At 48.7% G+C, this 27,727-nt stretch overlaps 13 protein-coding genes across 13 annotated transcripts; 5 read left to right on the top strand and 8 right to left on the bottom strand.

The window, feature by feature from the left end:
• Positions 1-115: 115 nt before the first annotated feature.
• Positions 116-2,182, top strand: EDB91DRAFT_618746 (glycoside hydrolase family 5 protein). Its single transcript, XM_041327905.1, has 7 exons — positions 116-315; positions 381-524; positions 581-683; positions 737-833; positions 886-1,332; positions 1,382-1,623; positions 1,672-2,182. The coding sequence occupies exons 2-7, from the start codon at positions 430-432 to the stop codon at positions 2,116-2,118; spliced, it is 1,431 nt and encodes a 476-aa protein (XP_041182360.1). The 5' UTR covers positions 116-315; positions 381-429; the 3' UTR covers positions 2,119-2,182.
• Positions 2,183-2,731: 549 nt separating this feature from the next.
• EDB91DRAFT_619054 (uncharacterized protein) lies at positions 2,732-4,947 on the bottom strand. The gene is made up of 3 exons (XM_041327906.1): positions 4,887-4,947; positions 4,213-4,827; positions 2,732-4,163 (listed from the first exon to the last, which is right to left on the bottom strand). Exons 2-3 carry the CDS (start codon positions 4,563-4,565, stop codon positions 2,909-2,911), a joined length of 1,608 nt encoding a protein of 535 aa, XP_041182359.1. The 5' UTR covers positions 4,566-4,827; positions 4,887-4,947; the 3' UTR covers positions 2,732-2,908.
• Positions 4,948-5,325: 378 nt separating this feature from the next.
• EDB91DRAFT_1299115 (armadillo-type protein) lies at positions 5,326-8,654 on the bottom strand (the record flags this gene model as incomplete). The annotated part of the gene is made up of 16 exons (XM_041324956.1): positions 5,326-5,495; positions 5,560-5,776; positions 5,834-5,878; positions 5,927-6,271; positions 6,322-6,399; positions 6,450-6,592; positions 6,628-6,813; positions 6,859-7,138; positions 7,189-7,466; positions 7,517-7,584; positions 7,632-7,753; positions 7,804-7,954; positions 8,005-8,126; positions 8,174-8,247; positions 8,302-8,443; positions 8,496-8,654. 16 exons carry the CDS (start codon positions 8,652-8,654, stop codon positions 5,326-5,328), a joined length of 2,580 nt encoding a protein of 859 aa, XP_041182358.1.
• Positions 8,655-8,754: 100 nt separating this feature from the next.
• On the top strand, positions 8,755-10,209 carry EDB91DRAFT_1196335 (TBC-domain-containing protein; the record flags this gene model as incomplete). The annotated part of the gene is made up of 6 exons (XM_041320593.1): positions 8,755-8,916; positions 8,970-9,100; positions 9,150-9,238; positions 9,292-9,473; positions 9,520-9,610; positions 9,665-10,209. The coding sequence occupies 6 exons, from the start codon at positions 8,755-8,757 to the stop codon at positions 10,000-10,002; spliced, it is 993 nt and encodes a 330-aa protein (XP_041182357.1). The 3' UTR covers positions 10,003-10,209.
• A 2-nt stretch (positions 10,210-10,211) lies between these two features.
• EDB91DRAFT_1299103 (allantoicase) lies at positions 10,212-12,104 on the bottom strand (the record flags this gene model as incomplete). The annotated part of the gene is made up of 9 exons (XM_041324955.1): positions 10,212-10,971; positions 11,023-11,098; positions 11,152-11,305; positions 11,353-11,469; positions 11,513-11,583; positions 11,647-11,714; positions 11,767-11,855; positions 11,909-11,994; positions 12,047-12,104. 9 exons carry the CDS (start codon positions 12,102-12,104, stop codon positions 10,593-10,595), a joined length of 1,098 nt encoding a protein of 365 aa, XP_041182356.1. The 3' UTR covers positions 10,212-10,592.
• A 179-nt stretch (positions 12,105-12,283) lies between these two features.
• On the bottom strand, positions 12,284-13,069 carry EDB91DRAFT_1243892 (uncharacterized protein; the record flags this gene model as incomplete). Its single annotated transcript, XM_041322353.1, has 2 exons — positions 12,284-12,811; positions 12,869-13,069. The coding sequence occupies 2 exons, from the start codon at positions 13,067-13,069 to the stop codon at positions 12,284-12,286; spliced, it is 729 nt and encodes a 242-aa protein (XP_041182355.1).
• Positions 13,070-13,321: 252 nt separating this feature from the next.
• On the bottom strand, positions 13,322-15,202 carry EDB91DRAFT_617849 (nucleoside hydrolase). Its single transcript, XM_041327902.1, has 8 exons — positions 15,099-15,202; positions 15,008-15,044; positions 14,896-14,951; positions 14,814-14,838; positions 14,594-14,761; positions 14,257-14,546; positions 13,798-14,197; positions 13,322-13,739 (listed from the first exon to the last, which is right to left on the bottom strand). The coding sequence occupies exons 1-8, from the start codon at positions 15,127-15,129 to the stop codon at positions 13,421-13,423; spliced, it is 1,326 nt and encodes a 441-aa protein (XP_041182354.1). The 5' UTR covers positions 15,130-15,202; the 3' UTR covers positions 13,322-13,420.
• A 487-nt stretch (positions 15,203-15,689) lies between these two features.
• Positions 15,690-17,276, top strand: EDB91DRAFT_1106522 (guanine nucleotide binding protein beta subunit). Its single transcript, XM_041317483.1, has 5 exons — positions 15,690-15,957; positions 16,007-16,346; positions 16,401-16,476; positions 16,643-16,908; positions 16,963-17,276. Exons 1-5 carry the CDS (start codon positions 15,849-15,851, stop codon positions 17,114-17,116), a joined length of 945 nt encoding a protein of 314 aa, XP_041182353.1. The 5' UTR covers positions 15,690-15,848; the 3' UTR covers positions 17,117-17,276.
• Positions 17,277-17,314: 38 nt separating this feature from the next.
• EDB91DRAFT_1243889 (uncharacterized protein) lies at positions 17,315-18,364 on the bottom strand (the record flags this gene model as incomplete). The annotated part of the gene is made up of 4 exons (XM_041322352.1): positions 17,315-17,471; positions 17,520-18,103; positions 18,170-18,277; positions 18,332-18,364. 4 exons carry the CDS (start codon positions 18,362-18,364, stop codon positions 17,315-17,317), a joined length of 882 nt encoding a protein of 293 aa, XP_041182352.1.
• Positions 18,365-18,852: 488 nt separating this feature from the next.
• Positions 18,853-21,232, top strand: EDB91DRAFT_1299067 (major facilitator superfamily domain-containing protein; the record flags this gene model as incomplete). The annotated part of the gene is made up of 16 exons (XM_041324954.1): positions 18,853-18,877; positions 18,930-18,995; positions 19,049-19,065; positions 19,126-19,209; positions 19,263-19,301; positions 19,351-19,371; positions 19,424-19,460; positions 19,508-19,579; positions 19,634-19,823; positions 19,873-19,923; positions 19,972-20,106; positions 20,161-20,283; positions 20,339-20,501; positions 20,552-20,620; positions 20,673-20,791; positions 20,841-21,232. The coding sequence occupies 16 exons, from the start codon at positions 18,853-18,855 to the stop codon at positions 21,031-21,033; spliced, it is 1,404 nt and encodes a 467-aa protein (XP_041182351.1). The 3' UTR covers positions 21,034-21,232.
• Positions 21,233-22,739: 1,507 nt separating this feature from the next.
• Positions 22,740-24,290, top strand: EDB91DRAFT_1243887 (major facilitator superfamily domain-containing protein; the record flags this gene model as incomplete). Its single annotated transcript, XM_041322351.1, has 9 exons — positions 22,740-22,851; positions 22,903-23,092; positions 23,140-23,190; positions 23,236-23,370; positions 23,421-23,543; positions 23,601-23,763; positions 23,816-23,878; positions 23,940-24,058; positions 24,107-24,290. 9 exons carry the CDS (start codon positions 22,740-22,742, stop codon positions 24,288-24,290), a joined length of 1,140 nt encoding a protein of 379 aa, XP_041182350.1.
• Positions 24,291-24,445: 155 nt separating this feature from the next.
• EDB91DRAFT_1045719 (vesicle transport protein) lies at positions 24,446-25,077 on the bottom strand (the record flags this gene model as incomplete). The annotated part of the gene is made up of 5 exons (XM_041313208.1): positions 24,446-24,487; positions 24,536-24,617; positions 24,672-24,850; positions 24,908-24,999; positions 25,056-25,077. The coding sequence occupies 5 exons, from the start codon at positions 25,075-25,077 to the stop codon at positions 24,446-24,448; spliced, it is 417 nt and encodes a 138-aa protein (XP_041182349.1).
• A 219-nt stretch (positions 25,078-25,296) lies between these two features.
• Positions 25,297-27,451, bottom strand: EDB91DRAFT_1106502 (uncharacterized protein). The gene is made up of 4 exons (XM_041317482.1): positions 27,233-27,451; positions 26,967-27,174; positions 25,649-26,892; positions 25,297-25,594 (listed from the first exon to the last, which is right to left on the bottom strand). The coding sequence occupies exons 2-3, from the start codon at positions 27,132-27,134 to the stop codon at positions 25,696-25,698; spliced, it is 1,365 nt and encodes a 454-aa protein (XP_041182348.1). The 5' UTR covers positions 27,135-27,174; positions 27,233-27,451; the 3' UTR covers positions 25,297-25,594; positions 25,649-25,695.
• Positions 27,452-27,727: the final 276 nt, after the last annotated feature.

Here is a 27,727-nt window from a genome sequence, read left to right as displayed (position 1 = left end):
ATATGTTTCATTATTCATTGTGCAACTACGGCGTCTCTCACAGAATACCACGATACCCTCATCTTGTCCCAATGTAACCGTCACTCACGGACTAGCGCAAATAGGTCAATCACATCGTTACATACTATCTATGCCTGATCCATTTCTTCTCATCGATACTCACGCAGAAGGGTTGTTCTGTAGATTTTTGTGTATGGCAAGGATAAGCATAGCTTCTGCAGTCATGAGCCCACTCGAACTAAACTTAAGCTTACAGGTTTGTCATGTCTGTCCATAATATGGAACACGGGTAAACCTCGGAGCCTGGATTGTGTGGTACTGCTGTCTCGTGGACTCTTATGACGGTCCGCTAACTCAACCTTGGCTCGTGACTGCTCTAGTACTTAAGGTTGCAGAGAAGATCATGTAGCTCTGCGCATTTCCTTTGCTATGTCTTCTTACCTGAAAGTTTCTGGAACAAATCTCGTCGACGGGGGCGGCAAAGAAGTCGTCCTCAGAGGGGCAGGTCTCGGAGGGTGGATGAAGTGAGTTGTTCTGATTTCCGAGTGCAATAACACGTATCTTATCAATCTCCTGATAGCATGGAGAACTTCATTTCTGGATACCCTGGCTGCGAATTCCAGATCCGTGCTGCTCTCGCTGAAGTCGTGGGACCCATTAAATCAGAATTTTTCTTCAACAAGGTGAATTGATCTTCGTCTGAATGATTGCTCCTGGTTCTCATGGGGAGGCCAAGTTTCTGGAGTACTTCTTCCAGGAGGAGGATGCCAAGTTTTTCAAGAGTCTTGGACTCAACTGCATTCGGCTACCTTTCAACTACAGGCACTTCGAAGGTACATAAGTGCCTTGAGTTCCGCAGTTCGTCGGACTTATGGTGCTTATTAGATGATATGAATCCCCGTGTTCTCAAAGAAGAGGGTTTCAAGCACCTTGACCGTGTAATTGACCTCTGTGCCCAGCAAGGCATTTACACCATTCTTGATCTCCATGCTGCTCCAGGCGGTCAGAACACTGACTGGCACTGTGATGCTGGCACGCACGTCGCAAATTTCTGGGTGCACAAAGATTTCCAGGATCGTACAATCTGGCTCTGGAAAGAACTTGCTAAGCACTATGTTAACAACAAGTGGATTGCTGGCTATAATCCACTTAACGAACCCACTGACCCCACGCATACCACTGTGATCAAATTCTACGATCAAATATACGACGCCATCCGCTCGGTCGACACAGAACATGCCATTTTCTTCGACGGGAACACATTCGCAAGTGACTTTTCACATTTCGGTGATATGCACAAGAAGTGGCAGAATACTGCGTACTCGATCCATGGTATACTTTGAATCACCAATTCCGTGGATTTATCTTATGCAAACTGCAGACTATAGCGTATACGGCTTCCCTGCCAGCCCAGAGGACTATGTCAGCTCCGACGAGCAACGACGGAGAATGAAAAGGAGCTACGAGAAGAAGAGGGAATGGATGGACCAACGCGGCCTCTGCGTCTGGAACGGCGAATGGGGCCCGGTCTACGCCAGGAAGCAGTACGATGGCCTTGCTACAGACGCAATCAATGAAAGACGGTACAAGGTTCTCAAAGACCAGTTGGCCATCTACAACGAGGTACATTGGCACTGAATACACACTCACTGTTAGCTGATATAACACTAGGATCGTCTGAGCTGGTCGATCTGGTTATACAAGGATATTGGATTCCAGGGCATGGTCTACGTTTCACAAGAAACGCCGTACATGGCACTGCTGAAGGACTTCTTAGCGAAGAAGCATCGGCTTGCTGTGGACGCTTGGGGTGCTGACACCTCTCATGTCCAGCACATATACCAACCTCTTATCGATCATGTCACGAAAGAGATACCGGAGGAGAACCAGGACCTATATCCGTTCCCAGTCTGGAAACTATCCCATCGTGTCGGTCGCTTGTCCCGCAGCATACTGGTGGCCGAGTATCTTGTAAAGGAATGGGCAGAACACTTCCGTGGAAAGAGCGAAGTTGAGCTCGATGAGATTGCGAAGAGCTTCAAGTTTAAAAACTGTCTGCACCGTGATGGATTGAATAAGATCTTGATGGACAGTGCACATCTGGTTGCGGAGCAGTAGTATGAACTGGTGACTAGTTGTACGAATAAAAGCACTTACTCAAATGGAGATCTGTACGTTAGGCGCACAAGTCTATGAAATAAAACAATACGACACAAGTAAGACGTCAACAGATTTTGTAGGCCTGAAAATGTGCGCCTACTTGTTTTTAGAATTGAAATATTGACATGGCAATCACCAACGGGCCCGGGTCGAAATCCGTTAGGCCTGTACACCATTTATAAGTTACAGCATCTTGGTTTACTTCATCCTCGCAACAACATCGACCCCACTTGGGCGTCATCATGTGGTGCAGTATTGCGAGCGCTCGATGGATTCAACGGGGTAAACGTAGGCTCGATCGCCTTGCTGTGCCAGTGAGAAAATACGCACCATATGTTACGACGCGGCCTCACAATATCAAGAGCGAGCCAATAAGGTGAAATTCGGGTGTTGACACGTTGATCGGGTGGTGCGTCAAAGCAATCGAAAATGAAAGATTCGCGAACTCAGCGTGGTTACAGCGAGATTGGTGACATTGAGACTTTATCATGTACTTCGTGCTGCACACCGTCAGGGGAACTTCTCGAAGAGGAAGCCATAACAATACTGGTGGAGAGATTACAAGTATCATATTGAGAGACAGGCGACAGCACAGACAAGAGTAAATGTGAACAAAACGAAACAATTTAGATAACGATTTTATATAAGAATAACCCGAAGACAATGTGATGGACCAATACATAAGGACGAACACTAACTCACATGATAGGAGATAGTCGTACCAGTAGAGATCGTTGAGTCCATGCAGTCAATGATCGATGGCATCTACTCGGTTTGCCAGCCACTGCTCCGCGAGGCTCTGGAAGCCACCTTTGGCACGCAAGAAGTCAAGCACGCTATGACCGACGATGCTGCTACACTGTTCTGCTCGCCCAAAACCTGATAGGCAGGTCTTTCTATATTCATCCTCTGAGACATTGATAATAGAGGAGATCGGTGGAATGGATAGCGACTCAATTGTGACTCCGGAGTAACCCCGCAGGAGCACAGGCAACGCAATGAGGGTCGACAAATCGGCAGTAAGCGTCTCGATCTCCTCCAGAACCTGCTCACGCGACTTGCCGATCCTGAACAACGGGTTTTCTATACTTTCAAGCAGTGAGACCAAAGCATTTAAGTCAGAAAACGCTTCATCCACAGCCTCGCGAGCCACACGTGTCGCATCGCGCCCCGCAGGAGGACGTGGAAGGAGAACCATGAGGTCGTGGAGCGCACGTGCATCAGCGGCCGCTGATGAAGTAACCTGGATGCTGGGAGGAGACGATGGGCGTGAGGGTGGCCGTGAAGGTGGCAACTTAAGAGTAAACCGTGTAGGAGTCTGAGTTGCGGGGGGAGCATTACCAGAAGTGGCGCGCTGCCTCTTGGTTGCGGATGTGAGCTGCGGTGAACCCAGCGGGGACGTAGATGGCGAAACCGTCACTTGGGGCCGATTCGCGAAAGCCACGAGGGCTCTCCAAATGACGGAGATCAAGAAGGTTGCCAAGGTCGTTTGGGAAGAAAGGGCTGTGGTGTACCGTACCAATGCACGGGTGTATACAGGCATAAGTGATTGTAATGATATGATGGATGGATGAAGAATGACTTTGGTACCTGTCTTAGGCGCAGTGACAGCAACAGGCTTTTCCAGAGACTCCAGGAGAGGCATCAGTTCAGACTTGATGCCAGCAATGAGTGGGTTCACAACACGACCTATGAGGGAAACAAGACCTTCGCGAATCGCCTTCAAACCGTCTCCTCTCGCATCATTGTCCAAGCCCAAACCTATTTCATCGAAGCTGTCGAGGAGCTCTCCTGCAAAGCCTGCAGCTGCGAGTGCATGGAGCTGGGTTGCAGTAGGATTGGGAGCCTGTACAGTGGGAGGAGGTGAGGAAAGGAATGCAGGCGAAGAAAGGAGGGGGAGAATGAGTGCTGAGAGGTTGCTGAGTAGGACAGATAATGGCCTGTGAAGTGAACGAAGGATAGCCTTGTGCAAATGGAGATTGTTTCGGCATGCCTTGAGCTCCCTGGTTACAGCAGTTAGAATGGTGTCATGGATAGAAGAAAACGACCGACGAGGAAATTAAAAGTCCGAGCACTTGCCCACGACCAGGAGGAATTGGACGTCTACCTCCAACTAACTCGCCAACAGACGCTGGACCGGCAGGTTGCGCTAGTGCCTTTGAGACCGCCTCACTAAGCTTAAGACTGAGTGCCTCAAGGTAAGACCCGTCTTGCACAAGCAGAGTTGGAGGGGGAGAGGAGACAGACATCAAAGAGGACGGTCGTTTGAAGCCACTGAAAGAGAGCTTGTTGAGAGGTCGGGACGTCCTCTCCAGGACCGTACCGGATTCAGGACGGGAAGGGGGATTCGGTGATGCGGGGCGACTGTTAGGGCGGAAGAGATTTGGGTGCTTGAATGAGATCATTGCCGGACGATGGGGTATGTAGAGAATGAGATGTAACGTGAACTGTTCTTTCTTCGTTCTATGTGCGGAAGTTGTTGCGATTCCAGAGGAGGCAGTCTGGTTGCAAGAATCAACGTGAAATTATCCCATCAGCCGGTAGGAATGAAGATAGATATCTTAAAGTCAAAAAAAAAATCTTGACAAGCCCTAAGGAGGACGGTCTGTGTTGACAAGGGAAACTGCAAGAGGTCCGAAGAGGATGGTGTGAGTCAGGCGTGGTGTGCTGCGAGCCATGGACATTAGAAGGTCAGCGATCAACACGCAAGAACATGGAGAACGCACTTCAGTGGTGGATACAAAACCATAGATTGGTACCAAAAGCGCTCCCAAGTGATTCTTGGTCTACGAGCCGGAAGGGAGGTTTCCTGGTCAATTTTTTTGAAGAAGGTCCGGGTTATATCACAAGCCGCAATTTTCCCACGACTCGATACTGGAGGCTGACATATCAGATAAACCATTTGTTTGCACACTCGCACGGCTGCCAAAAAGCAGCTTCTTCCGAGCAGCATAAACTTGGCAGGACCTAGTTCCAGGTGCGGAATTACCATTGCTGGATGTCAACACGTGTCTGAAATGACTCCATTCGACGATCTACTAAGCTTGCCTTAAATTCAAGACCTCGAAAGTTTTATTTCTCACCGGTGGACAATGATATCCGATAAGCCGATACCAAACATGTTCGATCTGATCGCAAATGCCGCATGACAAACAGCAGGGTATGTCATATGTCCTCCAAGAGTCTCTTGATAGTGGTCCGTAGCTCAATATCATCGCACCGGAGACGCCACAGACAGCTTTCTTCTTCACTCTCCCGGAGACGAAGGGCGGCGTATCGTGTGGGCTCCACCAAGGATGAATCAGATGGTACAACAACCAAGACTTTGAGCTCCCCTGACGGGCCGAAGCAAATATAGATCTCAGTATGGTTCCGTCTCGCAGTTGAGGGTAGACATACCTTCAAATGGCGGCTGGTCAACTGCGATGACTCTCATGGAGTGCTGTAAACTCTGTAGAAGCCTCACGATGTTGTCCATCGACGACTCGCACCAGCCTCGGAAATTGGAGGTTTCCATGGCGTCCCAGACTTCTTCGAAGTCGGGCTCAGGAGTCAGAACTGTCACAGGAACCTCGCTGAAGGTAGCATCGAGCGATATGAGATCAACACGAGATGCCTGATGGCAAGGTGATATCAGCATGGGAAGTACGTTCAAATGGCTCAAAAGACGTACTAAATCTTCGCTTGGTGGTGCGTTGGGATTCTGAACGTGGTCAGGCTGATCCCAGTCAGATATATGAGGATGTGTGTACTCAGTAATCCTCACCTCAGACAGATCTTGTATTGGACCCTGCGCAGCAACAATAGTCAATTCTCCTGGGGTGATGGTCCTCGAGAGCTCAGCCAATGAAATTTCACTCGCACGCGAGGAACTTCGTGTCCTACTTCCCATTCTTTCGTTTCTGTGCGGACTTAATATGTGCCTTAGACTGGGCACAGCCTGGGGAGCAGCATATGCTTCGTAACGTAACTTGCCAGGAGATAAGTTAGCTCGTGAAGGCGAACCTGGCGAAGGTCCCGATATCGCCGAAGGAGACTTGAAATGAACAGGCGTTGAGGCGCCGGTGGCATCTGATTGATACATGATTAGAGCTCCCAGAAAGTCTGGGAGCTAATTTGCGGTTGGTCCTCAGTAGAAAGAAGGAATGGTCGCTGACTTACCGAAGACGAAGGCGCTTGAGCGATGACACTAGTGAGCACATTCCTTTGACCACAGTAAGTCAAGAAAAGGTTACACCGCTGATGGGGGGGTCATTTTAAACACTCGTCTGGACGGCGACGGGACTCACATTCCGAATGCGCTTCCCGGAGAACTGGGATATTTCGGCGACAAGCTTCGAGATAGTTTGGGGAATCTCGTTACACTCTGCAGACATTCGAAGCATGGATAGTAGGCATGCATCCTGTACTGTAACTGCTGCTTCCTGAGCGTCTACTTCACTGGTTCAAAGCACATCTTCCACACACCACCATATGAGACAAGTCTGCTAGCCATGCCTTGGAGTAGTGCCAAGGGTGATGTTGCTATCTTCCCGCAGTATTCACAAACCAAGGCAGAAATAATCACCATTAGAGTCGGCCCAATCCGAACATCTAACTCTGTGGCAGAGACCGCCAATGCGGTAACGCACGAAATACGAGATGTAACGTCAACTGGGGCAGTCAGCGGTGAACCAGTAGCGCAATGATTGCACGTACATTCTCGGATGTGGGTAAGGATCATTTCAACTCCCACTTCTAGGACAGACATGTCCTCCGTACGACCTTGAGTGTCGCCCTCTGCAACGGCAAACAGGTCCTTGAGGTAGATAGCATACTGTTCCCCGTCATTTTCATACTGAAGTTCGCCAACATCAAGTAGACGGGACACATATTCGCTCTTGGCAGATAGAGTTAACCCAATAGGAAGGTTGTGTAGCAACTGCGTGCTATACGCCTCAACCAGGGAAGGATCGACCGCCTGTAGGACCCTCAGGGTCTAACTATATTAGTTCCGCAGCACCACTACACACGACTATCGGCGCTCACTGTCTTTCGAACAAGCCTGTCATGTGAATCAAGGAGTTTTATCACCTCTTGAACCTCCCACTCATCCAAAATTGCTGTTGTTCCTGGCAGAGTCCCTGCCCAAAGAGTGGGGCTCAGGCAGTCTAAGCACGAAATAAACAGGTACTGATTGTTAGGATCCTTTGACGTCAACAGGCGTCGAATGCAGGCCACCGGCGACAGAGACCGCTGCATTTGGCACTCTTGGATAGCCTCTGCTGAGACGGACGACAAGACAAGAAAAGCCTCCCGCAGCAGCACTATTTCTTAGATTTCAGCAAATGTCCTCCAGTGCAAGTACTCAAATTACCTCGCACTGGGGGATCAGATGTGTGCTTGATAATGTCAAGCGCAATACCAATGTTCGGCACCGATAGCCTGCTATCCATCAGACGACAAGTTGTAAATGAGTGATTGATACATACTTGGCTTTTCGAAGGGCTCGAAGAACCAATAAAGCGAGGGATTGAGACTGATGGCCGAGTCTTTGCCATACAATTGGCAGGAGAGCGTTGACTTCATCATTGATGGATTCAGTTCGATTGAGCTATATGCACAAATGTCATTTTCATCTGTACCCCGTCAAAATACACGCACTTTTATGGCTGCTGCCATCGCGCAAGAGTCCACAGAAGGCAACGTACGTTGGATGCGAAGGACCACTGCATCCTCTAGTGGTGTCAAGCGCGAAGGATCATTGCGTAGCAGTGAGTGATACGCCAGATAAGCTCTACGACGAACTGATATCCTGACTGCAGAGTCAGCGTACACCGGCGATGCCATATGTCTTGAACTGACGACTTGTGCATGAATAGGGCCTGCAAATGCGATTGTACTGCGGGTACTACATCATCATTTGGCGCTTGAATTAAGACACTGAGAGCGAGGCAAATACGCGGTGTGGATGAGCTTTCCAGATCCTTGAACGAAGTCAGTCTGGTATTTTCGTAATCGCGAGTGCATTGACCTTGCGAATAGTATTGACTAGCATGAGCTGCAACTCGTGATTCGGTGGCATAACTTCAGTGCAAAAGACGAAGGCTGTGCGCTGATTATTGAGGGCAATTCAGGATCCAAGAATAATGAACACCGCACCGAGTTGCTTGTCACGCAATGTCTGCCCCATCTCTGCCAAATTGACAGCGTGTGGCAAAGCAAAAGCGAGCTCGCCAGGATTAACGCGTGTTAAGTTCATGGAACAGTAGAGAAGCATAATCAGCTTCTCCCTGCATTCTTTCTGCACGTCACGTTTACTCAAATGCAGTTCGAATATGCCGCTGCTTACGCACGAGCGATACACCTCCAATCGTCAAGTGATGTCTAATGCCATCGATTTCGCTCAGCAGGATCTGGTCTGCTGCTTGCGGAGACTGTGCAGACTCCACTTTGCGCACCAAAGAGTAGTGAGCACGACTCAGAGCTCCGGAATTGATGAACGGCACGTCCATGTGAGCAAGATGGATGCGGAGGTTAAGCGTGTAGCGCTTACCACAATCGCGACATACTAGGCATGAGCACGTGAACTAGTAAACGTAAACAAACATCAATATGGCCTCCTCCTCACCACAATCATTGGCAGCGACTGCACATTCATTCAACAAGATCCTCAATCAACCCAGGTCATCAAAATCAAAACGATCTGGTGATGTGGAAGAAGGAACGAAGAAACTGCGGCGGATGATCCTGGTCGAGGGCATACCTTCAGCGGTTGTATGTCTTACAAGGTCCTCGAACTTGAGCTATGCCAAATAATCTTGTTATAGGACCCTACTCTCCGTCCTCGGATATGGAAAATTCTGTTGCGTGTCGATGATGTCTCAGCAGGCACATTTTTAGAATACGTTGCTCGTGGCCCTTGTGAGGTTCGGGAGAAAATAAGGAACGATACATTTAGGTACGTCACAAGCGCCCGACACCAATCGTTGTGCCAATGGAACCTGCAGGACCCTGGCAACAGATCGAGGTTTCAAGGAACGAGTACGGGAAGATATGCTTGTCCGTCTGTTGGACGCTTTTGTATGGCGTAATCATGGTGAGTTCAACCGCCTCGTGGCGATACAATGGAGGAGTGATTGGCCCTTGTAGACCGGCAAGAAACTCAGCAACTGGGCTTTACGTACGTCCAAGGAATGAATGTACTGGCTGCGCCATTTCTGTACACCATGCCTTCAGAACTGGAAGCTTTCTTCTGCTTCGCCAAGTTCATCGAGGAGTGCTGCCCACTATACGTTCAACCCACACTAGAAGGAGTGCACCGTGGTCTTAAGGTAGCATTCTTATGATTTCTCCCGCGTTTTGCTAAAATTCCTATAGCTACTCGACAGATGTTTAAAGATCGTAGACCCCGAGCTGTTTGGATATTTGCGAATGAAAAACCTTTCGGCTGAAATCTATGCATTTCCATGTGCGTTTCTTCCCATAAGCATCATTTGATATGTTGACGGTCATAACTTTATAGCTGTTCTGACACTTTGTGCATGCACACCACCTCTTGACCAGGTGCTCCAACTATGGGACTTCCTTCTTGCATTTGGCGTCCATCTCAACGTCCTGTGTGTCATTGCCCAACTGCTTCTCATGCGAGATGAAGTAATGGCATCATCAAGGTTACATCAACAGTTTTGTATCTGTGACCATTATACTTATCTTCATTCTAGCCCCATGCGCTTACTGCGAACGTTCCCGCCCCTAGAAGCAGTTCCAGTCATAGGCATCGCTGTAACCCTTGTTCGCGATCTCCCTGCAGATCTGTATGACGAACTCGTTCGACACCCGTACGAAATCAATCACATGTAGCTTATACCTTCCCACAGAGCGCCGTCCTCAAAGCCCGCGCAGGTTCTTTCATCCATACCTGTATTGTATTGTAGCATACTATTTCGATATCTGTGTTGTATGTAAGTCCCTAGTTGTTCACCAGTCAGCCTCAAATGATATTCATGAAGGCGTGCTATCTATCGAATACTTACTGACAAAAATGATTGTGTTGGTGAAAAAAATGTTAGTTGAGTGATGAGATCATCAGGCCCGAGCTTCTCTCTTACTAGTTGCTACCTGAGAGATCCTGTCCCAAGTGCCCATCATGAGAAATCTATCTTTGAATCTTGGAGTCCACCTCCTCACCGTATATACAACCAATAGCACCGACTTCCATTAATCCTATAGTGCTCATCTTTTGCATGATCCAGAGCAAGCTTGACCGCCTGCCAAGTAGCGCAGCAAATCGTATGCATGGGCGGCTCGAAACAGTTTAATGTCTTGTCGCTGTTCGATGCATCGGTAGAGACGAAACGTTGAAATTCTGAACCAACTTCCTATGTTATTCAAACTTCTGTTATAGGCCTAAGCAACAGCTCCTTCGCGTAGAAGGCTTGTAGTAGACATCTTCAGCCTTCAATAATCTCCCAGCCCTCCTCGACAATGATAGGAGTGGTCGGGTGATTTCCGTCGTCCTCTGTTGTGCTTTCCGTCGCGTCTGCCTCAGATTTCGCCAATGTGCCTATGATCCTGATCCGCTTCATACCGCCGTCAGGGTAGATTGATATCTTGACATGCGTGTACCGCTCGCGGGGATCGCTCAACTGGAAGAAATGCAAGCGGTGGGGGCCCAGTTTGACAGGGGATAAAATAATCTTCCAGCCATCGCTGTTTGCACCCGGCACGTTTTCTTGACTGCATATGCCCCAAATATCACAACTCTCCGGGAAGTTGCCTTTGAAATGGATGGTATCGATGACCGCCGTTGACAAGTATCCTGGGGCACCGCTGAAAGAGAGTGAATGAAATTTCACAGTCTGCAAGCGGATAACAACATACAGTTTAATAGTGACCCAGTCCTGGTGATTCTTTGCATAGCTTCTTTTGGTTTCCCATCCATCCCCCATATCTTTCCCTGTGTTCTGTAAGAAAACCGGTCACTCGTTCGAAGATCCAGTGTTAACTGACCTCGCCCCGGAAGAAGAAGATTCGAGCTTGACCCAAAGTGGTCGTCAGATGTAGCGACGACCTTACCGCCTGCAAATATATGGGCAAGGTCGAAGGGTTCCACAGGACTTGCAGGAAAGACGGGCATTATACGTCCATAGACGCGGAAGCGGGCCTGCAAAGTATGAAGCACCTAAAGTACTCTTGCAGGTGCGCACTTACGATCCCCCCGTCTGGATATATTCTAAGTCTGACATAAGTAGCCTGTCCCGTCGCAGGTATCTTGTAGATATGTCGGCGTGATGGTCCCAGCCGTACTCTCGGTAGGATTTCTTTCCACTGGGATATCGATCAGCTTCGTCTCTGATGACGCCATGCGCACCACACGTACCGCCGCTCCTTCAATTGGAAATTCATACGCAGCATCGACTGAAGCCTCTGGTGCCTCGTTGCCTAGATAGCGATGCCGTTAAGCTATGATTTTCTATAGAGCGACAACCAGGGCATTGCGCATACCATTGAAGTGAGTTGTATCGATGTCGAAGCCAATGATAATCCCTGTCGTTCCTAGTTTGATGGTACACCTATGCAAAAGGTCCTCTTTCAAGATACGTCGGTCCCACAAAATGCACCCACCAGTCGTATGTTGGGTTGTGTCGACGCGTTTCCCATCCGCTATATAGCTCCCCATTCGGTCCATATTGCTTAGCAAGGCTTACGGGCGGCTGTAAACTTCCGTATCGAATCAAGGCACAAAGTGACTGAGTTAAGCACTGACCTCGACTAGCAGGAGTTGGTATGCCTCAGCAAAGAATTCATCAGAAACGTGCACTACCTGTCCTCCTATAGATACACTCGATAATTCTGCCGAAAGCCAGTTCAGTTGAAGCAGGAACTACTATGTTTGACCGCTAACCTGTGGTCGACCCAAACACCTTGGAGAAATCCTCCAGCGGGACTACCTCGTAAGCCATGGCACATTGCATTTCATGATAAGCCCACGCAGTGAATGAGATATGTTTATAATTAGAATACCCGCTACCGCATGTCATGACTCGAGTTCACGAATATCACAACTTGCAGCAACGGACTCGAAACGGCAGTGACCTAGGATAGCTACACCATACCAAGTTCTAACTGCTGTTCCAAGCATTTAATGTTCAGCATCGTTCCAAACATCACCTTGACTGGAGCGAAGTTTCGATGTATGCGTGAAATGATAATCTTGGTCTCCCTCACCCTCCTCACCCGCTTCCTCTTCTTCTTTCTCTTCCAGAAGATCAGTGCAATCAAGATAACCCCCGCAGCACTCAGAACAATAGCTCGGCGCTGGGCTCGGCGCTAGGGACTGCGAACTGGCCGATGCGGGCGTAGGGTTTTGATCTACCGGCTGTCCATGAATAGGAGACAGTATCTGATTTGGTGGTGTCCGACGAGGTTCTTGGGCATGCAAGGGTGAAAGTGTAATCGGCTGCGAGGGTGCTTGACAAGGAGGAGACTGGGGGCGAAGGCCGCCAGGACCTGCGAGTGGCTGTGAACATGAGGATATTGGTTGTTGTCGACCATGGAAGGAGGTGTCATCTGGAGCAGCTGGCGGCCGAGGTGCGGTGATCTCCTGGAAGCGCGCAATCGATGCAGAGGCATTTACTAGGTTGCGAAGTAGCTCGGATGATACTTGTACCTGGACGAAGAATGTACGTTCGGCTGTGTGTCACCCGAAAACATAAGTGCGACGTACAACTTCATGCGGTGAGGCAAAAGGTATGGCAGCTCGAGCTAGCTCTAGCTCTTGTCGTAGGCGTGCATTTTCCTCTTCAGCCCTTGAACACCGTTGCTCGAGTTCGGAAATATATCGTGCCTTGCGTGCCCGGTAATCACGCTGCTGGGTAAGCTGTCGCGTAGGAGCAACGGTCAAATCTCTCTTGCGTCCTCTGACCATGTGTACATGGTATGTGGTGAATACGTTGAATGACGAGATTGTTTCAAAGGTGACACTAATGTGAGCAGTTCAATAAGCTATGAGACGCTGAGTGTTTGTTGTAGAACATCGATTCAAACTCATGAGACAAGCTTAAGGTTGTTGCTTACCAATGGCATCACCCACAAATTTGCGATCGGGAAACCAGCAAGTAATACACTTATGTTGTTGAACAGAAGGGACAGTAAATACATACTGCACCAGTTTGGACATGATATGACGCCCTCGTAGCCAGGGTTCTGCTCACTCAATTAGTAAATCGCAGGCACAATCTCGACGATCAAAGTTTCTAGTCCTACGAATATCGATGTATCAATCTACAAGTGAATACGAGAATCCCCAGACCCTGCGCGTCAGGAGGTGAAGGAGAGCACTTGGCCCCGGCGTTTCAACCAGACATCCCACGCCATTTCGTTTTCGCTCAAGTCCGACTTCATCTGGGCCTCCTGCTGACAACGCCGGGTCTTCTAATTCTACTCTCGCAGGCAGCGCGGTCGACTCGAGGACCCCGTTTCCGAGCTGGAGCAGGTCTAGCTGAACCTGGACCTCTGCGCGATTGAGACCTGGTGCATACGCAGTATTCTCGTCTCTTCGGTCGGTGACGAACATGCCACGAGTGATTTCTCCTGTCCTTTATAGAAAACGATGTCAGGAGAGTAATAATTCATCGAGAACATACAGGATCGCACCGTTCAATATCGAAGGTTCTCTCGGCTACAGCCCATCCAGGTGACATTCCAGGAAAATCGCACACTGGATTGATCTCAGGTGGGTTCTCGATTGCGCACCAAATGGCAACAATGTCGTGCAACTCTAGAGCATCCTTTCCGAAGTCGACCATGATTTCCCTCGTGCGTTCGAAGACAGAGCTGGTGAAGTGGACAATGGGTGATTTACCATTTGGGTTCGATGGTTTGGCTGTAGACTCAAACGCAGGGTCTACCTTCCGGCAATAATAAGGAAAGGGGAGTTCGTGAATAGTAGTGATATCCAAGGGAACGAGGACTAGTCTTTCGAGCGGGAAACCACTGGTGGGATCTGTCGGTACTAGAAGTTCTTTCGCTGCGTACGGATCGGCATAGACATTAACTGCATATGCGAACAAGGTCGGTGAGATTTCAACACGAACACGTATTTAAATTGCTCACATTCAGCGACCGAAGTAGTGTTACCAGGAACATCCACAGCTCCGGCCATGGCAATGACCCGACCGATTTTATCCACAACTGTTTGACGATGTTCACGCATAAGCTGTGCCAAGTTGGTCATAGGCCCTAGGGTAACATATGTGATGCTTCTGTCGGGGTATGACTCTAGTAAACATAGAGCAACCTCGACGCCCGATTCTTTCACCGGTTCAAAGTTGTGGCTGAAAGACGAACTTCCGAAGTCGACATTCAAATCAGGATGGCGCTCAGTTATATTTGATAAACCATCACTAGAGTAATGTTGAGAAACCATCTCCACAGGTGAAGGGGAACTCACCGGCCATGGAAGTATTGGGCATAGTGTCGTCCACCTCCTAAAGGTCCTTCCGGCCCGACTGCAAGGAGGGGAGGGACTGTAGGCGAGAAATTGGGAAACATTGCTTCATCTTCAGGGTATTGCGTAATGTGGCGGCCTATCGCTTGGTAAAGCTTGTAGATATTGGCGCTGTGGAGTCACGCTCAGTTTTTTTTAGACTCAAAGTGAGCTGCGCCTCAACTAAGCTGCGTGAACATCGGTATTCCCTGTGATCAAATATCGATAAGAATCCCGTCTCAGCCTACTCTTACGTGTTTACGGACCGAATGAAATGATGTATGCAAGAATTTCAAGTTCGGGGGATGCAATAGCAAGCAGGCTGTCGACACTGGATTTAGAACAATGTTCCTTTGATTTCGCGAAGCGAACACATACATAGCTAGAGTGTCGTCCACGCCAGGGTCAGTATCGACTACAAGGCATGGTCAGGCAAGAGGGGGCACAACGTGTTCGACCGACGACTCACTAATGACTGGTGTCCTCGTCTTCCCTCCCATGTTGCCAGTACTGTCGAACGAAACTATAGAAGGCTGTTATCGATTATATCAGAAATCACTCTTTATCTTTCGATCATTGATGCCATCAACACTTGAAAGTGACCGAAAGGTAAATACATACGGCTGCCGCGGTCTGTCGCATAGCCGAACACATTTGACATAAAACGCATAACAACTGTTGAATGCTGCGTTTAATCGGGGACGTTTGCTTTCCGGACTCAACAACAAGAAGTGCTTGCCCAGCAATAACTCAGTCTCCATTCGGAGATCAAAGGAAGGAACAGAGTGGTTTGTATAACATTGAAATTGCTACAGCAGCTCAATTGTACACGTAGCAAGTAAAAATTTCCCATGCGGTTTGAGCCTATTAACAAAACAAAGTCAGTTACAGTGAAACGCAAAGAGGGAAGAAGAATCAGAGATCTTGGTGGAAAATTAGTCTCATCGGCACTAGCCTCTGAAGTAGCAAATATTGAAGAATAACATCATAAGCGATGCGCAGTCACGCAGGCTCACCTTGCTCAAAATACCCTTGGCCAAGTCTCGGTCAGACCGGTCAGCGGTTGCGCTCCACGTTGTAAAGAAACTTTGGGAACTGTCTTCATAAAGCGGCATATGCCGGAGAACTATGCAGCTGAAGTCACAGTGGCTGTCACGTCACACGTCAGTATAGACGCAACTTATCCGCGTCCCTCTCGACATCCAGCGACTTACGACCAATGGCTGAATCCTTGCGTTTCCTTGGCTCCTTACCCGGCCACAAGGGATGGGTTACTGCCATTGCTACATCCTCGGAGAACCCAGACATGATTTTGACGGCTTCCCGAGGTATTAGTGACATTTTTGCCTAACTTTCATTAGTTGACCCTAGAATCAGACAAGACGATCATCGTCTGGCAGCTCACTCGCGATGAGGACACGTATGGCTACCCTAAACGGATACTCCATGGCCACAACCACTTCGTCTCAGACATTGTCATCTCTTCCGATGGACAATTTGCCCTTTCCTCCTCTTGGGACCACACCCTGCGTCTCTGGGACCTTAACACTGGCCAGACCACCCGCAGATTTGTGGGCCACACTTCCGATGTCCTGTCCGTCAGCTTCAGCGCAGACAACAGACAGATTGTTTCTGGTTCGCGTGATAGAACAATCAAACTGTGGAACACCCTTGGAGAGTGCAAATATGATATCAAGGATGATGGTCACACTGAGTGGTACGCTGTAATCATATATTGGAGGAAGATAATATCATGACAATATGGTTTTAGGGTGTCGTGCGTGCGCTTCAGCCCCAACGTTATGAACCCTGTTATTGTTTCGTGCGGATGGGACAAGGTCGTGAAGGTGAGTTTTCGCCAGGATTCATTTCACTGGCCGTCCTAGGTCTGGTGATGTTTATATCTTTCTTTGCTGCTTCAGAGGGTGACCACCCGATGAAGCAATTTTCCCCCACGATCTCTGAAGCGCTCGTACCGATGTCCTAGTACACTTGCTAATAGCATTTCGATAGGTCTGGGAACTGTCCAAGTTCAAATTGAAGACCAACCACTATGGCCACACTGGCTACATCAACACCATCTCTGTCTCTCCTGACGGTTCCCTTGCCGCATCAGGTGGCAAGGACGGCATTACCATGCTTTGGGACCTAAACGAGGGCAAGCACCTTTACTCGCTTGAGGCTGGTGATATTGTCAATGCTCTTGTTTTCTCGCCCAACCGCTACTGGCTATGCGCTGCCACAGCCAGCTGCGTTAAAATCTTTGACCTCGAGAGCAAGTACGTACTTGCAAAATCTTGTCACGATGTCTAGCTGATCTATGTGATCTCTAGGTCAATCGTCGACGAGCTCAAGCCTAGCTTCACTGACGTTGGCCCCAACTCACGGGAACCCGAGTGTGTGTCAATCGCATGGTCAGCAGACGGGCAGACGTTGTTCGGTGGTTTCACTGACAACCTCGTCCGTGTCTGGACTGTCACTTCTTAAAATCCCTTGAGGAAGTTGCGTGGTGGGGGACGCCTTGAGGTTTACCCAATGTATCCTTGTTACTGTAGCTGGCTGCTGGCATCTGAAAAAACATTGCATCTCTCAGTTCCTGCTATGTAGAATCCATGACTTAATGAACGGTTACAAAACTTTACAAAACTTCTGGAGCCTCATAGAAGGAACGACTGCTTGGTCTGCCTAAGGGAGACTGGGGGCCTCAGCTTCCTGCATGTTTCGTTGACGTTCCGCGTAATCCCAGCGATCCAGGCCTCCAAAGTCGATCTTCATCGCGCCCGAAGACAGGTTTACTTGCAGTTCGCAGATATGAGATACCCTAGCTCTCCAGCTATCGGCGCTGCAATGACAATCAGCACTGGTGACGAAGTAGATTCGTTGGCCTCACGTTGCTGTCCCGTACACGTCCGAGCTGGTCTGACTGACAACCCGCACGCATTGATCACTGTTAGACCTCGCATCGTATATCCACAGGTTTTCCCCCACATACACCTCCTGCCAGCCACCTGAGTCGACTAATCTGTTTGGAGGCCTGATGCGTTTGGCATCTGGCGGAGGAATGGGGGCTTGTCGGACATCCACGTCATTGAATAAGCGAAGCGCGGTGAGATTTGAGATGTTGGTTAGCAAGGCACGTTCCTGGGGTAGAGATGGATTGACGATGTGAAAAATTGCACTTAGCAAGCTCTCATCATCAGATTCATCACTGGCATCTTCTTCTGTTGTCGTTGCAGCGGTACCATGACCTGCTCTGTTGGGCTCAGGTTGATCGTCCATCGTCGTGTCATCTTCTTCAGAAGGACTAGCTGCAAATTCCCTTTCTCCTTCTTCCAATCGACTGCAGAAAGCCAACCAAGCAGCCTCATTGGAAAAGTCTGTTCGCAAAAGGATACCCAGTTCTTGTCTGTGAGTGGACGCTTCGTCAAAAGGATCATTATCCGTATGGAACTCCGCATTGCCAGTGTCAGTCGTCTAAGATATGTTTGAATGCCAGGAATCTTATCGGATGAACACTATCATGATTTGCTCAGTGCTTACAGATGGCAACGTTTTCTCGGCTGAGACCCAGAACTTCTGTGCAACCAAAAGCTTCCACCGTCTGCGCCCTTGGTTTGGCGATTGCGTCTTGATTGACGCGTAGTGAATCTGTGATTACGATGAACTCAGTTTGGGTCATTGAGAGAAAGTGACTGAACCCACGAGCAACCATTGTGGGAAAGGACTTGAAGACATTCTATCATATGTCTGCGGATGCTCGGTGTCCGTGACTGTCGAGGGTCGCCTGACCGTTTTGCCAGGTCACCAACTTCAAATTGCAAACCTCTAGCCTATAATTAGTATGTCATAAGGCGTCATGACCTCAAGGAACATATTCGATTCTCCGTTTATCACGACACGTGGTTGTCGGAAAAAGAGCGGAAAATGTACCTATTGTACCCTATTGTACCCCAGCAGAAACCTTGCAAGCGAGGTAATTTTCGTGTCCCAAAACATATCGGTTCGGGGTTGGTGGAGGGAGGGTTGGGTTGCAAGTGGTTATGGGGACTGCGCAGCTTATACCCGACTGATGCGGGGGTGCATAGTATTTGCGGGAGCCCCAGATAGAACCCCACTCCGAGACTCGCATGGATTCAAATCATCTCTAATTCAATCACCTGCGCATTTAATATAAGCGTCGGAGCGTTCTCAGGCGAACAGATGCGCTTCCTTCCTTTTCTTTTATGGCGCCTCCTGCAGGAACTACTGGTAAGCAGGGTCTTGTCCAATGTCTGGACCTGGATAATCGAACAGAACGCAGGAGCCCAACTCGGACGAAAGCAATGGGCCTTTGCATTCGCTCTGGTGACATCGCTATTCTTTACTTGTGAGTCACAGATCTCCTTCGATTGGAACCAGACTAACGAAGTCGCACTGCAGGGGGTTTTGCCTATGGCGTATGAACTTCCTTCATATGCAAATGTATTCCTCTGGCTGATTGAAACCTTCGACAACAGCTTCTTGATGTGCTCAACGCGCACTTTCAGACCGTATTCGGTATCACCAAGTTACAGAGCACGCTCCTACAACTGGCATACTTCGTAAGTGTTTGATTCTTGGTAATGGCGCGATCAATGTCCTGACCGCGAATTAGGGTGCCTATTTCGTGTGGGCACCATTCGCGGGCGCATTTGTAAGTCACTTAATCGGTGTTTCCTCCAGGACAATACTAATCAAAGCAGATGCGACGGGTAGGATACAAGGTGACTTCTTATCTGGAGTTTCAATCGAGATACCAACATATTCCGCTTACAGAAAGGCATCCACATTGGCCTTGGCCTATACTCGATTGGTATTGGTGTCCTTTTTAGTCAAATACACAGACTGACCATTTCTCAGGTGCCATATTCTTCTGGCCATCCGCGAAATTTGAGAAGTATGGAGGGTTCGTCGGGAGCACATTCGTAATTGGTAATTTGACCGCAAAAGCTATATTACTATCGTCCTGATATTTATCGTCTCCAGGTTGCGGTCTCTCAACACTTGAGGTCGCTGCCAACTCCTATATATCTGTGCTTGGCACGCCTCAATATGCTGCGGCCCGTTTGAACTTCAGTCAAGGGTTTCAAGGCGTGGCATCCTTTGCTGGACCTTTGATCGCTTCACGCTGGTTTTTCACTGGTGCTAATGCGACCAGCCTGGGCACTGTGCAATGGTTTGTCCGATAGCTTCTACTCTGTAGAGTTGTACTGAGATTTCATCAGGGTTTATCTTGCAGTTGCTGGCCTCGGCATAGCACTTAATATACTATTTTTGTAAGGGCCATACCTGTATGACAGAACACTAATCCTTACCTTCGACAGCTTTTGTGACCTGCCCGAAATTACAGAAGACGCTTTAGCTGAAGAAATAAACGAGGTAGGCATCACCGATGGCCAAGGACCTTTCTGGAAGCAATATCGCTGTGTCTTCGGGTTTGTTGCCCAGACTGCATATGTGTGCGTTAATCTAATTCTCTCGAGCCTGTGCGGTGAGTCTGACAGATAGACCAGCGGCGCACAAGTTACCGTCGCCTCTTTCGCTGTCAACTTCCTTGTTGACCAAGGAGTTGGTATCGACCAGTCAAAGGCTAGTCAGCTTTTCTCGTTCTGCCAGATCACCTTCACTGTGGGGCGGTGAGTCGTCACGCAATTTCTACTTTTATTGCCATTCTCAATTATTGATTCACAGGTTTGTTGGTGTAGCGATACTCAACTTTATTGACCCCGCCTTATTGCTATCACTCTACGGCTTTTTTTGTTCACTGTTCTGCCTCCTGGTTTCCCAGTTACCTGGGTATGGTGGTATCGGATGTCTGTTCTGTCTCTTTTTCTTCGAGTCCATCTGCTATCCCGTACGTTCTTACAGTGATTGAGCTATCGCCCGTTACTCATGCACTTTCAGTGTATATTCACCCTAGGTACCAAGAACCTCGGAGTGCACACCAAGCGGGGCTCCGGTCTTATTGTTATGGTGAGTTCTTTCGTCTGATGGCTATTTTCGATCGTATTCTCACTAAACTCAGGGTGTTGGGGGAGGGGCTTGGTACCCACCTGCACAAGGTGCCCTTGCCGACAAAACATACACCCGCCACTCGTATCTTGTCCCGATGTCGGGGTACATCGCCATGACCATTTATGCTGTGTAAGATCCGGTATTCTTACAGGCTTACATTGTTCTCATCTCTATTCAGCGGCCTTGTTGTTGACCAAGCGAGAAAGAACGGATTCTCGACCCGCAACCGCGATCAGCTCACCGCCAACTTGAACCATCATGCCACCCCTGCTAATTTCTCTGTAACCGACTCGCTTCCCGGTGATGCGAAAGGGCGCCCCAGCAGCGAAAAGAAGGCTTCCAGTGACGAACTAGCCGCTGCGGTAGCATGAGCCAATGTCTCGATTACATTTACAACAGAGGAACAGTAGTATAGCATGACCTCCCCGATTAGTATGTGCACGAATCCTTATGTACTGAGAGAACTTGGAAAGAGAGGGTAAGAGTCTAAGGCGGAGATGTTGTGAAAGGAAGTACATGTACCTTATTAGGTCAGCAATGGTGTTCGTCAAATTCGTTTTGTGCTGCTGGTCTGAACCTTAACATCACGCTATGCTCGTAGCCGACTCCGACGCAGGAGCAGACATGATTGCAATAGCTTCCCGGGAGCCCACGCATGTACCAATCGAGGGACTGAGCAGATCATTAGAGTGGGCGAATGAGAATCAAGGAATGTCAAATGACAGCAAATGTCTAATTTTCGGAAGGCCCTCAGAAGTCCGGGCGTCCCTTCTTCAAGAATTGACTGCACTTGTTTCCGCTTTATCATCATGATCTAGCTGATGTCGACGTGTAACTTCAGAAGCTCATAGGTTTACTGAAAAGCGTGCGCGGGTCTCGTGAAGACCCAAGATACCAAATATTTTCGTTAAGTAGTCTCGATTGATATTCTAAGTGCAGTCTGCAGCCGCAGCCATAGAATGCAGACTGCCGGTCGAAAATGACGTGCACATTGCGCTCCAAGGTATGTTTCCCATACATTGGGGCTTAGAACATTCTGAACCATGCCAGGGCTATTACGCATGTATTGCGCATATTACTCTTGAAGAGTCAGCGTACAGCACCAGGGTGTTTTCCAGCAAACACAGTCGGTCCGGGCCATAAATAGGATCCCAAGAGCCTCCGGGGTCAAAAAAACACAACACGCTTATCTTTGTTACCGCAAGAATAATTGGTGGAGGTGAGCTATCACGGAGGAATGGGTTGGTATGTGGTTATAGGACCTGCGCCACACTCGCACCTTATCCCCAATAGATATGGAGAACATATTTCCCGGGGTTCTATGCGTCACGACTAGAGCACTCTAGAACATCACTCCAAATTACTTATCTAGTCACCTCCGATGGCCTGGCAATACAAATGTCATAGCAGTTTCAGGCATACAGACGTGTGCGGCTTGCCCTTCCTTTCTTGTTTCTCGTGCCCTTAAAACATGATACCTCCTGTGAGACAGACGGGTAAGCAGGTCCTTATCCGGTGTCTGGACGTGAATAATTGGATGGGACGCAGGAGCTCAACTCGGACGAAAGCAATGGGCCTATGCGTTCGCTCTTGTGACGTCCCTATGCTTCACGTGTGTGTCACAGATCTTCTTCTCGCAGGAACCAAACTGACGAAGTCAAACTGTAGGGGGTTTTGCGTACGGTGTATGAGCTCGACAAATTTATTATTCTGGATGACTGCAACTTTCAATAACAGCTCCTTTCTGTGCTCAACGCACATTTCCAGACCGTATTCGGTATCACCAAGCTTCAGAGTACGTTTTTACAGCTGGCATACTTCGTAAGCCTCTGATCCTTGGGGATTGTACGATCTTCTCACCGCTGTTTAGGGTGCCTATTTCGTGTGGGCACCATTCGCTAGTGTAATTGTCGGTAATATCCGTGGTTTCTAAAGAGTGATACTGATTCAAGCAGATGAGATGGGTAGGATACAAGGTGACTTCTAATCCGGAGATTAGTACAAACCAAATAATAAAGTGATTTTAATTTACAGAAAGGCATCTATATTGGCCTTGCCTTGTACTCAATTGGTATCGATGCTCTCATCAGTCAAATATACCGACCGACCTTTCTCAGGTGCCATATTCTGCTGGCCATCAGCGAAATTCGAGACGTATGGAGGGTTCGTCGGGAGCATATTCGTAACCGGTAATTCAACTGCGGGAGTATGAATGTAGTACTGATATTTATTGTCTCCAGGGTGCGGTCTCTCAACGCTTGAGGTCGCTGCCAACTCCTACGTAACTGTACTTGGCACGCCTCAGTATGCTGCGGCCCGTTTGAACTTCAGTCATGGATTCCAAGCCATCGCAACCTTTGCTGGACCTTTGATTGCTTCACGCTGGTTTTTCACTGGTGCTAATGCGACCAGCCTTGGAACCGTGCAATGGTTTGTCCGTCAGCATTTATGCTAGAGTCACACTAAAATCTCTTCAGGGTCTATCTCGCGGTTGCTGGCCTCGGCGTAGCACTTCTTATTCTATTCTTGTAAGGGCAATCTCTGGACTGAAGATTAGTCTTAACCTTTAACAGCTTCTGTGACCTACCTGAAATCACAGAAGATATGTTGGACGAAGAGATAGACGAAGTGGGCATCGTATACGGCCCAGGACCTTTGTGGAAGCAGTATCACTGTGTCTTCGCATTTGTTGCTCAGACTGCCTACTAGTGCGTTCATCGAGTTCTCTCGAGTGCGGTGAGTCTGACATACAACATAGCGGCGCACAAGTTTCTGTCGCTTCTTTCGCCGTCAACTTTCTCGTAGACCAAGGACTTGGCATCCACCAGTCAAAGGCTAGTCAACTTCTCTCGTTCTGCCAGATCACCTTTACAATAGCACGGTGAGTCGTAGCGTAATTTCCAATTTCATCGCCATTCCAAATGGATTGGTTTTCTAGGTTTATTGGTGTAGCGATACTCAACTTTATCGACCCCGCCTTATTACTCGCCTTCTACGGTTTTTGTTGTTCGCTGTTCTGCCTGCTGGTGTCCCAGCTTCCAGGATACGGTGCTGTCGGGTGTCTCTTCTGTCTATTTTTCTTCGAGTCCATTTGCTATCCCGTACGTTCTTACAGTGATTGAGTTATTACTCATTCCTCTCATGTACTTTCAGTGTATATTCTCACTAGGTACGAAGAACCTTGGAGTGCAAACCAAGTGGGGCACCAGTCTTATTGTTATGGCAAGTCCTCTTATCTGTCGGCTGTTCTTAATCCCAGTTTTCTCACTAAACTCAGGGGGTTGGGGGAGGGGCTTGGTACCCACCTGCACAAGGTGCCCTCGCCGACAAAGCATACACCCGCCGCTCGTATCTTGTCCCTATGTCAGGTTTCATTGCCATGACCATTTATGCCGTGTAAGATGCAGCGTTTCCTGGACTCACTTTGTCCTCACCTCTGTTCAGCGGCATTGTCATCCACCAGGCGAGGAAGAGCGGATTCACGTTCCGCAACCGTAATGAGCTCTCCGCCGAGCGTGCTGCTGCCACAGCTGGTTTATCTCTAACCGACCCCCTACTCGGTGACACTAAAGGACGCTCGAACAGTGAAAAGAAGATTTCCAGTGACGAATTGATTGCGGTCGCATGAGAAAAGTGGGAGGTCAAGATGATGATAGAGGAAGAATGTAATATAACCTCCTCAATTATAAGACATTCACTACCGTTCTTATTGAGATGATTATTTGCAATACCGCTGTAATTCTGAGTGAGTATCTAACGTTACGTGAGTCTGTATGATATGGGTCACACAGCCGATGTTCTCGAGCCTGCTACGCGATCCACAATCTGCCTGAAATTAGCTGCAAACTAGCCATGTTAAAAGAGAACTCTTACAGGTCGAATGTATGGCAGCGACAATAGGTTGCCAATGAAGGGTAATTGACGGAGGAATGTCACAACCACGGGGAAGAAGTCGCTAAACCTGGCTATCAGGTTCAATTATTCGTTTGAAAAAAAAAGTACCACGTACCCAAACAGGTTCAAGAAGCCAAATATCTCGACGATCATTCCAATGAATGCATACTTCATGAACACGAGCACAATACCACCAATAAAGCATGCGGTCCCTCGGAGTTTCTGCTTCCTCGCGAAGAAGTCAAATGTCTTTCGAGGGCCAATAATCAAGGTGAGACCAGACAAGAAGAGCATCTGTGCAAGAGCTTGGTATGAGGAAGGAAATGGAAGATGGGAACTTGGTTTACACACATTTCCTAGCGCTAGCAAAGCAGCGTCGAAGAACAGCATGACACCTAGGAACATGAATAATGTCCCGAAGGTCGTGAGGGCCACACCAATTTCTGAGATACACAATTCAGCAATCAAAGCAAACAGTGTATGGCTCGGGTAGACGCACTCTGCGCGTCGGACAACCACATGTCTGTGTAGTTCAAGCGTGTCTTATGAAGCAACTACTGTGGTATTTGAGAAATGTAAGCCAGTTATCGCTGAAGAGAACGGGAGGATGAGGATCACAGACTGAGGTCGTGGCCCAAGTACACTGGATACTTAGGGTTCGTGAACGCGCAAGTCGCGTGACTGACACGTCACACTCTTCATTTACCTCTCCGAGTCAGAGCCTCAAAACTGTATAATAGGCTCTACCAAATTAAGAGTACCAATGCCATCCTCGAGGGAAAGGGCTACTGAGCTCAAGCGTGTCTTATGATACAAGTACTCAGATTCAAGGCTATCGCAATGACGGGAGATCATCTGGACAATAAACGTCGATATGTCCCTATGGATAAATTCCGAAGACTTGTGAGACGCCCAAGTAGCGTTCGAATAGACTAGGACAGTGAATGGTATTGGACAGTCCATAATGGTACAAAATCGACACAAATTGATATGTTGGATCCAACGATGAAACGATCGGTAATAATGGTATGTATAGATCTGTAATATGAGTCAGTATATTTAAACGAGGATGAACGAGGATACGTCACGGACATTCCACAGACCAGTTAGTTAAATTCAAAATCTCCGGTATGAACGCCTCATGCACTCTCTCCACGTCGTTGTTGCTCCTTGGCAGCGATAACTCTATCGTACGACTCCCTCAACGGACTTTGGTGCGCAAGGATGGACAGGTGTGCACTAAGGTAAGGTGGTGGGAGTAACGGGTGCACAGTTTCAAGGTTGGCGTAAAGACTAGCTGCAGGAAAATGCGAGGCATATTGTGGCGTTGACGGACGGGTGGTAGGAAGTTGTGCAAGTGATGATAACGCTTGTACAGAGCTCGATGAGTTGGATGAAATGGACGAAAGGGTGCGGGTGCGGTCGTGTACGGCCTTGAAATGGGGTTGTTGGATATGTGCTTGAGTTGGAACAGTGGCCACCGAACGTACGGATGACACTGATGTTCTGCGGTTAGGTGGTGGAGCATACGTAGTCTTGATACTGGACGGCGAAGTGGATATTGTACCCTCCGCATCATAAGGTTGGGGGGTGGATATGTGCGCTGAAGCAGCTTCAGATGTGATGGTGAGTGGGGCGAGAGGCACCATCCGTGGTGTCACTGGAGCGGCATAGCCATATGATTGACCTCGAATGAGTGGATGGGGGCGTAATGGTGCATCATTTCTGCTCGCCGCCGAATGAGTAGATGGCGGACGCGTCACTGACTGACGCTTGTGTGGATGCGAGCGATGGACAGGCGATGTGTTCTCTGAGCGAGTCTCCATGATACGGGGCTCAGGATGAGGGCGCTGAGAGAGATTAGATTGCTCCATTTGATGCCTAGATGTAGCTAGTGCTGGAGTTGGTGATGCACGTGCAGCTGACACAGCTACAGCTGATGACGCTCGAGCCAGTGCCTCGGAGGGGCGGATGGTAGGCACTCGGGACATAGAGAGCGGTTGGGCTCTTGGAGTTTCCGGTCGGTATATGGGTTCATCAATTGGCTGGGCCGCGGGAAGTAAAGTTCTATGCGACTCGACCGGTGTCCGAGACCTGCCACTATCAGAGCTCATACTGCTCGGAGTCGCTGCCCCGCTCTCGCTGGAAATCCACTCATCATCTTCATCTGCACTTTGGCTAGCAATAGTAAATCCTGCTTTAGGTTTGCCGGTTGTCTGCCGCTGGTTTGAGGGAGGCACATGTCGCTGCGCTTGCACTGGCAACTGTTCCCTTGAGGCAAGACGTGCCGAGCTATTCACTCGAGGAGGATATGGCGAAGTATTTCTTGAATGTGACTGAAACGAAAGAGTGCATCCGAAGCGCACAGCTCAGCCAAAAATTTTGAGGGGGTCATCATTGATTGACGCACGTCATGAACTAAACCGTTTTTCTTTGTTTTTTCGGCTTGCTTCGCTGGAGCGGGATCCTTCTGCGTGAAATGAAGGTTCAGTGCTGCTTTAGAGGAGCCTCCTGACGATGAACGGGAGTGTGTACGAGGGAGGCCCGTTGCGCCAGCGCGATGAGCTTTGGGAGGCATGTAGGAAATTGAGTAGGATTGGGTCTCCGCTGCTCGATTACTGCAATTTGCAGTCCCGACTTAGTCCTGACAACAAATTTAACTAACAACCATCTTACTCGGATCATGGATGCCTACAGCGGCTTATAAGGGGATAACGAACGTCTTTCAAGAGTTTGAGGCTTGCGCAAGACATGTATCGCAGCTTCGTTCGTTCAGTGCAGAGCTCTGAGTGTATCCCACGCGACTTTTATGCCATATGTCCCCTTTTCATGACGCCACATTTACACACACAGGAGCTGTTCGACACTTCTCTCGCCTGCCGCATACAATATTTAGTAAGTATTCTATATGTAATCCTGATTGGCATGGCTGAGGGCAGGGTGCCACAAGCACGGCTAACATTGGATAAGTACCTAACCGATCTGCATGTATCCATTCATTTCTTCAAAAGGAATGCACTGGGAAAGCGTCAGTCCTCATGTAGCCTTAGTCTCCAGTAGCTAACCTAATCTAAAATATGACAGTCGATATCTTTGTGTGCAGTATGCCTCGTGCGTTTTCTGTCAACCGTTGATCTGATATCAACTATACATAAAAAGATCCCCCAGATC

The sequence above is a fragment of the Suillus paluster genome (assembly GCF_016628075.1).
Source record: "Suillus paluster strain FC165 chromosome Unknown EDB91scaffold_5, whole genome shotgun sequence".
In the NCBI taxonomy this organism is placed as follows: Eukaryota; Fungi; Basidiomycota; class Agaricomycetes; order Boletales; family Suillaceae; genus Suillus; species Suillus paluster.
Note: the sequence above shows the minus strand (reverse complement) of the source record. Positions and strands in the feature narration are given on the sequence as shown.